The 12534-nt window shown below is 45.9% G+C and overlaps 1 protein-coding gene across 15 annotated transcripts in view; it reads right to left on the bottom strand.

Moving 5' to 3' along the window:
• Positions 1-12534, bottom strand: part of nrxn3b (neurexin 3b) — a 416790-nt gene that overhangs the window by 384610 nt on the left and 19646 nt on the right. For 10 of the 15 annotated variants that reach the window (XM_014145020.2, XM_014145028.2, XM_014145029.2 and 7 more), the window contains exons 3-5: positions 11168-11188; positions 10724-10753; positions 9608-9619 (exon numbers count right to left, since the gene is read on the bottom strand). In XM_014145020.2, the coding sequence (XP_014000495.1) occupies positions 9608-9619; positions 10724-10753; positions 11168-11188 (63 nt within the window). The remainder of the gene's footprint in view (positions 1-9607; positions 9620-10723; positions 10754-11167; positions 11189-12534) is intronic. The other 5 variants (XM_045695797.1, XM_014145022.2, XM_045695796.1 and 2 more) reach the window with 3 other exon arrangements.

Here is a 12534-nt window from a genome sequence, read left to right as displayed (position 1 = left end):
ACTGAAATTGCAGCTCCCATAGTACCTGCCACTGCAATCAGACATAGACTACTGTGATGCTGGTAATGTTGTGATCTGAAACACCTCGTAATCAACAGTCTCTTCTCTAAGAATGACTACAAAGGAGAAGCTCACACACACTGAGAGACACCGAGATATACACTGACACACACACACACACACGCACACACACACACACACACACACACACACACACACACACACACACACACACACACACACACACACACACACACACACACACACACACACACACACACACACACACACACACACACACAACCAGACACACCAAAAGACACACACATACACCAATGTTCAGTTCTTTTCTCAGCCAACGAGCAGAGCAGCTTCTCTGCACAGACGGCTGCACACCCTCTTTATTGCTAACAATGATCAGTGGTTGATTATCTTCCCTGAGTGCGGTGCTCACTCGACACACCCTGAGCACAACCCCAATCGGGTGGTCCATTTGCATATCATCTGCATAATGGCTCAGCTAGTGCAAGGACATTTGCATGCTATGTGGAACGGTCCATTTCTCATCTAAGATGGGGTTGCAGAGTTAGTGGATTGGACCATTTTTCATGTTGGAAATTCTCCATTGGAAATTTGCATGTTTTATGTTTTAGAATGTATGCCAGAATGTTAAAATATTCTGCATGAATAGGCTTACAGTATGTTTGTCAAAATCACATTCACGAGCTACTGCATCAATACTTTCAATATTTATGTTTGTACTTGCTATGATACAGGATGTTTACAACAAGTGATCATCCTTTTTATGAAACTCTGCCTGAATGTGAAAAAAAGATGTGTTCTATGTGAGCAGACTGTTAAAACATGGCGATACAAGGTTCAACACACAGACTTCAAAGGATAAAAAAAAGCAGTTTGTCAGACATTTTGACAGATGACACAGTCTGCTGTGTTGTATCAAACTCCCCAGCAGGGAGGGGTCAAAGGTTATGATGTCATCAGCGAGGGACACGCTAACAGGTCAGACCGACAGATGGAGAGAAATGGGAGAGAGGACGAGAGAGGGAGAACGCGAGAGAGAGAGCAAGAGAGACACAGACAGACAGACAGACAGACAGACAGACAGACAGACAGACAGACAGACAGACAGACAGACAGACAGACAGACAGACAGACAGACAGACAGACAGACAGACAGACAGACAGACAGACAGACAGACAGACAGACAGACAGTACAGTGTATAGTAGAGGATGTAATTCTTTGCACTATGCCACTCTGCTGCCACTCTGCTGGCATAGCATGCCATGTGTGTTTACCCTCTCTCTGTCTCCACGGTGTGAACATCTCTGCCTGACTGCACATATCACATCAACACATGTCAGAAAGAAAATCACGCAATGCACACCTACGACCAACTGCCGGAGCTTACATTCTCACAATCCCTTTCCAAAATCTTCCAATCTCCATTTTGATACCCATGCTGCGCTTGTGTATAACGTTATTTCCTTGGTTTTACGTACTGTATATTTTTTTCAATAATACATCCTGATATGTGAAATGCCTTGTGACTCTTGTGAATCTTTGCACCAAAGAGAGCATTCAGATATCCAGACCAAGAAAATGAATTGGTAGTTGTGATCTGCACCGCAATTTATTGAATTATGCACTAAATCAGTATGTGCTCCTCAATCAGCACCTATACACCAGCTCTTACACAACCAGCTGTTACATAACAACCTTTATTTGCTGACTGTGTTGTATGTGTCTTTATTACATTATTACACATATTACAGCTGTATGCTATACAGTATGCATCATTATTAAACTGATACGGTAAGCCAATAAAGAGGAAGCCATTTTGTGTTAACAGATTAAAAGGGTTTTGTTTTGACACTGGCTTAACCAGCAGCAGTAATCCTGCTGTGATGCTGTACCAAGGCAAACAGCATCGGCCAAATGTGACAGACACATATTCACTCCTCCTCCTCATTAGCTCTTTGTCTCTCCCTTCCTCTCCTCTCTCTCGGTCTGTCTCTCCTTCTCGCTCTCTCCCTATCCCCCCCTCTCTTTAGCTCTCTCGTTCCTCATTCTCCTTCTATTACTCCCTGGATTGCGTAACCGCTGACGCACTCATAATCCATGAAAAAGAGGGAATCAATTTTGCTCGGTTGATCACAGAGGTCAGGAGTGAGAGAGAGTATGGAGGGAGAAGAGGAGGAGAGGAGGAGGGTAGGGGAGGAGACAAGAGTATGGAGGGAGGAGAGAAGGAGAGGTGAGGAGGAGAGGAGGGTAGGGGAGGAGGGGAGTGGAGGAGAGAAGAGTATGGAGGGAGGAGAGGAGGGTAGGGGAGGAGGGGAGGGGAGGAGAGAAGAGTATGGAGGGAGGAGAGAAGGAGAGGTGAGGAGGAGAGGAGGGGAGGGGAGGAGAAGAGAGTATGGAGGGAGAAGAAGGGGAGAAAAGAGGGGGGAGGGGAGGAGACGAGAGTATGGAGGGAGGAGAGGAGGAGGGGAGGAAAGGAGGGGAAAAGAGGAGAGGATAGGAGAGGAAAAAGAGCACATGGGAAGAGTAAGGGAAAGGCATATTTTCATCCTAGTGTTACTGTAGCTGGGAGCTAGCATCAGAGGCTAACAGCATCAGACAGACACCATCAGACCGACTGCTCACTGAGAGTAGGCTATGGAGACTGAACCCTAACCCTCTTCCTCTTCCACTGAGACAGAGATGAGAGAGGGTTGGGATAAGAGGAACAGATGAGCAGAAACAGCAGTAGTTGACCCCTTAATAATCGTGCTCTGATGGGAGAATTCAGAGAGAGAGAGAGAGAGAGAGAGAGAGAAATAGGGGAGGTAGATACACAACCATATATAAGCAGAAAATAAACAGGGAACAGAGAGATAGAATGGGTAAGAGGGAAGGACAGGTGTACACATGAACACATACATGGGAAGTGAAAGAGGGAGAGCAAGAGCAAGAAAGAAAGAAAGAAAGAAAGAAAGAAAGAAAGAAAGAAAGAAAGAAAGAAAGAAAGAAAGAAAGAAAGAAAGAAAGAAAGAAAGAAAGAAAGAAAGGCAGTAGGGAAGGCAGTAGCCAGGCAGCAGGGAAGGCAGTAGCCAGGCAGCAGGGAAGGCAGCAGCCAGGCAGCAGGGAAGGCAGTAGCCAGGCAGCAGGGAAGGCAGCAGCCAGGCAGCAGGGAAGGCAGCAGCCAGGCAGCAGGGAAGGCAGCAGCCTGGCCACAGAGAAGGCAGCAGCCAGGCAGCAGGGAAGGCAGGACGGAAGGCAGCAGGGAAGGCAGCAGCCAGGCAGCAGGGAAGGCAGTAGCCAGGCAGCAGGGAAGGCAGCAGCCAGGCCGCAGGGAAAGCAGTAGCCAGGCAGCAGGGAAGGCAGCAGCCAGGCAGCAGGGAAGGCAGCAGCCTGGCCACAGGGAAGGCAGCAGCCAGGCAGCAGGGAAGGCAGGACGGAAGGCAGCAGGGAAGGCAGCAGCCAGGCAGCAGGGAAGGCAGCAGCCTGGCCGCAGAGAAGGCAGCAGCCAGGCAGCGGGGAAGGCAGGACGGAAGGCAGCCGGGAAGGCAGCAGCCAGGCCGCAGGGAAGGCAGCAGCCAGGCAGCCGGGAAGGCAGCAGCCAGGCCACAGGGAAAGCAGCAGCCAGGCAGCAGGGAAGGCAGGACGGAAGGCAGCAGGGAAGGTAGCAGCCAGGCCACAGGGAAGGCAGCAGCCAGGCAGCAGGGAAGGCAGGACGGAAGGCAGCAGGGAAGGCAGCAGCCAGGCCACAGGGAAGGCAGTAGCCAGGCAGCCGGGAAGGCAGCAGCCAGGCAGCGGGTAAGGCAGGACGGAAGGCAGCAGGGAAGGCAGCAGCCAGGCCACAGGGAAGGCAGTAGCCAGGCAGCCGGGAAGGCAGCAGCCAGGCAGCAGGGAAGGCAGCAGCCAGGCAGCAGGGAAGGCAGTAGCCAGGCAGCAGGTAAGGCAGGACGGAAGGCAGCAGGGAAGGCAGCAGCCAGGCCACAGGGAAGGCAGTAGCCAGGCAGCCGGGAAGGCAGCTGCCAGGCAGCAGGGAAGGCAGCAGCAGGATAATTAGAGTGTGACTCCAGGACTCCAGAAGAACTTCCAGGACTTAGCCCCCATATGGAGAGAGATTAGACAAGAGCTCTCGCTCTTTTTCTCTCTCTCTTTGCTCTCCCCCTCTCCCTCTCTCTCTCTCTCTCTCTCTCTCCATCCCTCTGACTCCATCTTCTCAGGGTCTTATCCCACCGCCTTTCTCTCCAGGGAGTCCTCAGTCTACTCCTCCTCTGTCTTTAAAACAGTCTGGATAGGACCTCAGCCAGAGGGCTGCCTGCTGAAATCACACAACCACAGTCTTCCCCTGGGGGCAAGAGTCTTACGCTGGATTCTCTGGTGGACACTGAGCTTTCTAAAGTAAATAGAAAGCTGTATGTACAATCAGACTCTTTCCTAGTGAAGATACTGTAATGTGGATTGTTATACAGTCACAAGTCAATGAGCAAATAATGGGCCAGTCCATGCATGGACTGCCATGAACCAGAGTGTCCTTTGACCTTTAACCAGTGCTATAGCAGCATATGCCAAGATGCTGGCTGGGGCAGTGGGCACATGCTAACTAACAGTAGCCCCGCAGCTAGCTAACTGGAGCATGTTGCTAAGTGGGCCACAGCGCTAACTCTGGTTGACTGCCATCACCATCAGGCCACAGATAGAACAATGAGCCAGATACTTCACCGGATGTATAAATGTGAAGCATCCGCTTGGCGTTTCCACTCACTACCGAATATAGTGGTGAGAAGAAGCCCAGTGGCTGGCAGTGGGAGAAGATGGAACGAGACGGATTTTGGACGACATTCTGCCAATTTTCTCATCAATTAAACATTTGATCTCAATACGGTTTTCTGTTCTGTTCCCAAAACGACAATATTTTACAAGTAGAGTGGACTAAGTTTTGTAGAATGAACCCTTTGCCAAAGTTTTAAAAAATGGCATTGTTTAGAAGGAGAGTGTCATGACGTTGGCCTGTGGGTAAGGTTTATGACCCCCCCCATAAATACCTTTCTCCCTTCCCCTCTCTTTCTGACCCTACTGAAGGACTTGAATAGCCTGTGTTAAATATAGAGAGTCTGGGAACATCAAACAAATGGGGAAAAGGAACCATATTTTGGTAATAAAACCAGTTGGAAATATGCTTTGGAACGTAATGAGTATGTATGTCAGTTCGGTTGTCATCTGAGACATTATGACTGATGACAGGACGACATAAACTGTACCTGGGAAGGTATACACCCTCTAGTTATCAGAGTCACATGGAATTGTTATGCAATTGAAATGTTTGATATTGAAATTGTTTGTTAGGAGATTAAATGTAATTTTAGCTTCCAAATGAGAGAATTGGGTTTTCATAAGGAAAGTGCCCTGCTTGATCAGTGGCCCACCCCTGTGAAGAGACAGGGGTTATAAACGATGAAACACATCCTTCCCCCTCTCCACTATATAAGCCTTTGACGAAAAGATAACCACATGTTCCAGTACGTGAGGTCTGCAGCCTCTACGTTAGAAGGACACACATGTCAAGTACAGAGCTAAGCCAACCTTGGCGTGAGCTTTGGTGGCGAATGGTATGAACTTTGAGCTTATTCACTACAGAAGTGATACCTCCTAGCCGTTGAGTTAGCAGCGGCCGCTGTAGACGGGGGCTAGGAAAGGACGGACGACGGATCCAGTCTAACAGACAGACGAAGATACCACCACGTATCCAATTTACCACCAGAGACATTCTTCCGAGGACAGGAAGATCTGTTGGCCAACCCGGCCAGCATCTACGACCAATCTACCGAAGCGCAGCTCAGAGTAAATATTTATTGCATTTTCCTTTTCCAAATGGGCGGTAATTTAGAATGCATAAGATAATGTATTTACGATAGCATAGCTGCTGTTTCTTTGTTCCTAAATTTTCCCGCTCTTTCATTCAAGCCCAACCCCCTTTCCTTTGTGTAACCAGCCATCATGTATGACATCATTTGTATTCGTTGTATTTGTAATTCTGTGTGATTAGTTTAGGTATTTAGTAAATAAATAATTAAACCCAATTTTGTATTGCTGATTCAACTTGTTAGCCAGGGTTTCGTGAAGATAGCCAAGAATTTACAACTTTCATTATGAGACTGAAAATAAAATAAGGGTTAATATTGACTGCTATCGATGTAAAATATGACTAAGTATTTTAAGAATTTATTCGGAAGATAACGGCTCTATAAACGTTCTTCCGTGGTGCCCCGACTTTCTAGTTAATTACATTTACATGATTAGCTTAATCAGGTAATATTAATTACAGAGAAAGGATTTTATAGGTTAGCATGTCATATCACTTAATCCGGCATAGCCAAAGACACGACAAGAGCAAAGGCGAATTGAGTTATTACATACAGTACGCGTTCCCTAACAAAAAGATGCAAATGCTTGCTAGAATGCGCCAATAGGATCTCGCTAGCTGGTGCTTGGCTCTGCCCACCTTGCTTGTTCTGACCACTATGACTAATTTGTTCCCATTGGAAACGACAGGCTGTGGTCTATTTTGGGTTAGTTTAAAAAATCTTTGATTAGGCTGTTAGCATGTGGCTAACTGGAGCACAACTCTGTTTGACTTGCACCAGGGTGCTAGCATGTTGCTAATATAAACATGCTAATATAGCTGACACTTTCATCCAAAGCAATTGACTATAGTGAGTGCATAGCCTACATTTTTGCATTGTTGACCCCAGTGGACCACATATTCTTGATGCTAACTGGAGCAGAGCTCTGGTTGACTAGCTGCCATCAGGCTGGGCTAACTGTCCTGTATTTGTCCTGTATTTGTGCTAGCCCAGATGTGACTGTGAATAACAAGACAAGGTGCTCTTTCTGCTCCATATTCACATTAGAGATGGCTGGCCTTGACAAACTGGCTGACGCACAAAGATAGCTGACTGACTGTCCCTGGGCGTTATACCGTCCCTCCAACACAATCACTCTCACTCAGTCTGTCTGTCTGTCTGTCTGTCTGTCTGTCTGTCTGTCTGTCTGTCTGTCTGTCTGTCTGTCTGTCTGTCTGTCTGTCTGTCTGTCTGTCTGTCTCAACAGTGTTGTAACGTAGTGCAAATATTTAAAGTACAAAAGGGAAAATAAATAAATATGGGTTTTATTTACAATGGTGTTTGTTCTTCACTGGTTGCCCTTTTCTTGTGGCAACTTCTCACAAACCTCTCTTTAGCCTCTCTACACTCTGCCATGTGCACACGTATAGTTAGGTGAATGATGTCAAGAATCTCACATTTCCTTTGGAGACATTCCAGAAGGAAGTACAATAACCCTGGGTGAGAATTTGAAATGAATGGAACCATCCGCAGCATTCCGTGACAAGTTCCTCCGATTCTCTTCTATGTCCCCATCGTTGTCGTATGGCCCTATCCCTCTTTATTTCATTCTAGTCAGCCCCCCCCCACACCTCTCCTCCACACCTCCCCATCCCCCTCATCCCCCCATCCTTACTTAGCCTTGTATGAGCAGTCACCACTATGTGAACCAACTCTCCCATTTGGAAATAAGGTGAGCTGGGGTGAGCTGTCTACGGCACATTACAGCATACATTGATATAACGTACTTGGCTAAAAGCAGATTCCCTCATCACAGCAGATCAGATGGGTATTCAATGTGTACATTAATTCAGTCAATCTGTATATTAATAAAACCATACAGGGTTTCCCTCCGAACAGGAATATGTTGAAATGTATCATTTATAATATAATTTAATTTAACCCGGAATTTGTCCTGAGGCATACACACTGTAACACATGGTTTTGTATCAATTATAAAACAAGTCTTACAAATCACTATGCACAGAAACTATGACTTACAATAATAATGTGCGGTAGAAACCAAACCATTACTTTTTACTATGCCAATAATCCTTCACTCTGACATCAGTATTATGAAGCCAAATGTCAGGTCAAGTATTCCAATCAACTACTGTTGAGCTGAAGGACACAGTGAAGTGAAACAGATCAGATGAAAACATACACCTAAGTGTACATACACCTACAGTACTGTACAATAACATGCACTCACACGCCATACAGTAGTCAACTGCGTTTCCGGCAGCCTTCTACAACGTCATTAACAAGCTGTAGGAATCAGACAGCAACCCGGGCATACAGTGGAGAACAGTAGAGTACAGTAGAGAACAGTAGAGTACAGTAGAGAACAGCAGAGTACAGTGGAGAACAGTAGAGTACAGGAGAGAACAGCAGAGTACAGTAGAGGACAGCAGAGTACAGTAGAGAACAATAGAGTACAGTAGAGAATAGTAGAATACAGTAGAGAACAGCAGAGTACAGTAGAGAACAGCAGAGTACAGTAGAGAACAATAGAGTACAGTAGAGAACAGTAGAGAACAGCAGAGTACAGTAGAGAACAATAGAGTACAGTAGAGAACAATAGAGTACAGTAGAGAACAGCAGAGTACAGTAGAGAACAGCAGAGTACAGTAGAGAACAATAGAGTACAGTAGAGAACAGCAGAGTACAGTAGAGAACAGCAGAGTACAGTAGAGAACAATAGAGTACAGTAGAGAACAGTAGAGAACAGTAGATTAGAGAAGAGTAGAATACAGTAAAGTACAAAATGGAACAGTAGAGTACAGTAGAATACTGTAGAAAACAGTAGAAAACAGTAGAATACAGTAGAGTACAGTAGAGAAAAGTAGAGTACAGTAGAGAACAGTAGAGAACAGTAGAGTACAGTAGATTAGAGAAGAGTAGAATACAGTAAAGTACAAAAGGGAACAGTAGAGTACAGTAGAATACTGTAGAAAACAGTAGAATACAGTAGAGTACAGAAGACAACAGTAGAGTACAGTTGAATACAGTAGAGAACAGAAGGGAACAGTAGAGTACAGTAGATTAGAGAACACCAGAGAACAGTAGACTACAGAAGGGAACAGTAGAGTACAGTAGAATAAAGTAGAGTACAGTAGAGAACAGACGGGAACAGTAGAGTACAGTAGAATACAGTAGAGTACAGAAGGGAACAGTAGAGTACAGTAGAGAACAGAAGTGAACAGAAGGGAACAGTAGAGAACAGTAGAGAACAGAAGGGAACAGAAGAGAACAGTAGAGAACAGAAGGGAACAGTAGAGAACAGTAGAGAAGAGTAGAGTACAGTAGAATACAGTAGAGAACAGTAGAGAACAGTAGAATACAGTAGAGTACAGAAGGAAACAGTGGAGTACAGTAGAGAACAGTAGAGATCAGTAGAGAACAGAAGGGAACAGTAGAGAACAGAAGGGAACAGTAGAGAACAGTAGAGAACAGAAGGGAACAGTAGAGAAGAGTAGAGTACAGTAGAACTGGTAGAGTACAGAAGGAAACAGTAGAGTACAGTAGAGAACAGTAGAGATCAGTAGAGAACAGAAGGGAACAGTAGAGTACAGTAGAGAACAGCAGGGAACAGTAGAGTACAGTAGAGAACAGTAGAGAACAGTAGAGTACACTAGAATACAGTAGAGTACAGTAGAGAACAGAAGGGAACAGTAAAGTACAGAAGAGTTAGTAAGGAAAAGAGCGCTGTACCTTTGTTTCTACCTATAGATACGCAGAAGAAGGGATCCATAGAGGAAGAGCGGGAGAGTGGCGTCCCGAGTTGAGAGGAGGGCAGGAAAGAAAGGAGAAAAAAAGGACGCTTGAACTAGTGTTATTCATCTAGAAGGCAGTAAGTAAGGGAGTAAGAACAACCAACGTATGCACCCCCTGCCAAGCATTGAGTAACATTCATGCAAACAGATCATAGCCCAGAGTGGTAGATCCATTCCAATGAAAGACACACACACACACACACACACACACACACACACACACACACACACAAAGGCACACACGTGTCTCTCTCTCCATGCCACGTAGCGTCCCCTTAAGTGCTCTCATGTTCAGGGCCAAGTCACAGTGACCCTGTATAAACTGCATCAGCGGCATCATGCTAGGATCCTCCTCCTCCATGTCTTCTCACATAGCACCAGAGTGGACTAGGAGCCTGTATACTTCATGTGCCACTATCTGCTTGCCAGCTCATACATGTGTGAGGCTGACAGGGATGTGGGGGTGACGGGAGAATCTTGTAGTGTGGGACTGTGTTGTTAGGCCAGAGTCCAGGCAGAGCAGCATTCTCCTATCTCCCCCTGAACTGCACTACACACACACGCAAACACACATATGGAGGAAGCACACACACACACACACACACACACACACACACACACACACACACACACACACACACACACACACACACACACACACACACACACACACACACACACACACACACACACACACACACACACACATTATCTGCTGAGGTCAGGCTAGAGTAGGAAGAGCAGATGTTGCCACTGCATGTTAGACTGTTAGACACAGCAGTGAGCCAACACACCATTATGTAATACAGAGAAACTTGGGGAAGGGGCATGGGAGGGGGCACAGGAGGCACGGGAGGGGGCACGGAGGGCACGGTATGATCAGGACATGCCGTGCAGCTCCATCCTCCCCTGCAACACTACGATGACAGCAGAGCACACTGACACACACTGACAGGTAGAGGAGACGTGGCTGCGAAGGGGCAGTGCACAGAGAAACACACACACTCAATCTGACCCCAAAGCAGGCGAGGAGAGAGAAAAGAAGAGATCGTACCTGACTCAGATGCCTTCAGATGTGCTAAGCCTTGAGGGAGAAGAAGAAGGCGAGATGGAGAGACGGAGAGTATAAGAACACACCAATACTGCTGCATTGTGATCAGGCATGCTTCGCTATAAAGGCAAAGCATGGCTATCAACACTGAAAACAAAGCTTTCCGTAGGGCATGGAAAAGCTTCATGTTTAGAACAAAATGTGGTAGAAGCATCAGGCACGACTACGCTGCAAAAATGTTAATCACGTTGATTTCTATAGGCCTATTGATAGACCAGTTTATATTTGCAATTTCTGTGATGCATGTGGACATTGTAATATTTCTTACGTTCGTATTTACTTTATTATCTTGCTGTACACCGTACTATGCGCTCTGTCTGAAAATGTGTCCTGTAACTATTGAGCCCTCTCCTTCCATATGAGTCTCATCTGAGAAACAGAACTCACCTGGTTTCCTCTGAATGGCTGCTGAGAAGTTAGCAGGGGGGGGGGGGAAGAGAAGGCAGAGAGATACCTAGCATTAGCATCACACTGCTTTGGCTTGCATGGTGTCTATCATGCAAAATAAATACCTAACAACACACGGAAGCATTATTTTTCTGTTAACATGTAAAGGACCAGAGCGGCCCCTGTACATGCCTGTTTAAAAATAATAAATAACTAAACAAAATCCTGTGGAGAGAAGAACACATGAAACATCTGTCCCATCCTTTCAGGGAACCAGATTGTACATTGTAAATCATCATCAATTAATCTGATTAATTGTATTAATTAAACAACTCTTTCAGATCGCAGCAAATATTTCAGGAGAGACATAATATTTAGCATTGTATATACCACAGTGTTCCTCACATACACATAGTTAAAGGTAGAGAGGCATAAATCCCAGCTCCTGTAGAGAGACAGATGTGGATTTATGATGTTGTGAGGTTTGTGGATATCTAGAAACCCCCCGGACCGATCGTCTAGCCCCCCCCGCCAACCCAACCCTCCGCCACCAACCCCCAGAGTTCAATTCACTGCCGACCCAAATCCTTTCTGCACACCATCAGAACCTCCCCTGACTTCACATTGGTTTATAGGAATGCACACTGTTTACTCCTTCAGGGGTTCAGCATCGTTTTCATCGGGTAAAAAATAATTGAAAGTTACAGCCCTGAAAGTCAACACCCAGAGGCCCAACGCTGCAAGCCTCGGAGGATGTTGAACCTACATAAATGTGTAGTCTATTTAATTTCTAGCTGTAGAGCGTCATGTAAAAAAACAAAACAAAAAAAAACAGTAACACATTGAATTTACACACATGAAGTAACCGCACGACAGGATGCCATGTATTCTCACATGGCTATGCTGCAGCTGTCCGCGGCTATCCCTCCTTAACCTCAAGACATCTTAACCCTGGCCGCTCGGCCAAAGCCAAGTGTGTGTGTGTGCGTGTGTGCGTGCGTGTAGCTGGAACGGTTGTAAAAGCTAAATGCCAACAGATTTCTTTAATCAGCCCCTGAGAGCAACATGTAGTGGGAGGAAATTAAACAGATCGTAATTAAGAAGGACTGTATTAGATGTTTAAAGTGCCAGGCTAATACGCCATATCAGATATTAATTCGATTCAAAGCAATTAATGCTAGCTGCGGTGGTTAGATTTCTGGCCGGCTGGCCGCACTGGAGGCCATTCAATTCCCACCCAACCAACCAGCGTGTGGGAAGAGGGTTTCTTGTATTTATTTGATAGATAGCAAGTGGTTAAAATGGACACTCAAAATGGCCACTCCATCGTGTTATCTGCACGGAGGCTGTAAATTCCCACTCAATAT

Source organism: Salmo salar, chromosome ssa15 (assembly GCF_905237065.1).
Source record: "Salmo salar chromosome ssa15, Ssal_v3.1, whole genome shotgun sequence".
NCBI lineage: Eukaryota > Metazoa > Chordata > Actinopteri > Salmoniformes > Salmonidae > Salmo > Salmo salar.
This window is presented reverse-complemented; position numbering and strand designations above follow the sequence as displayed.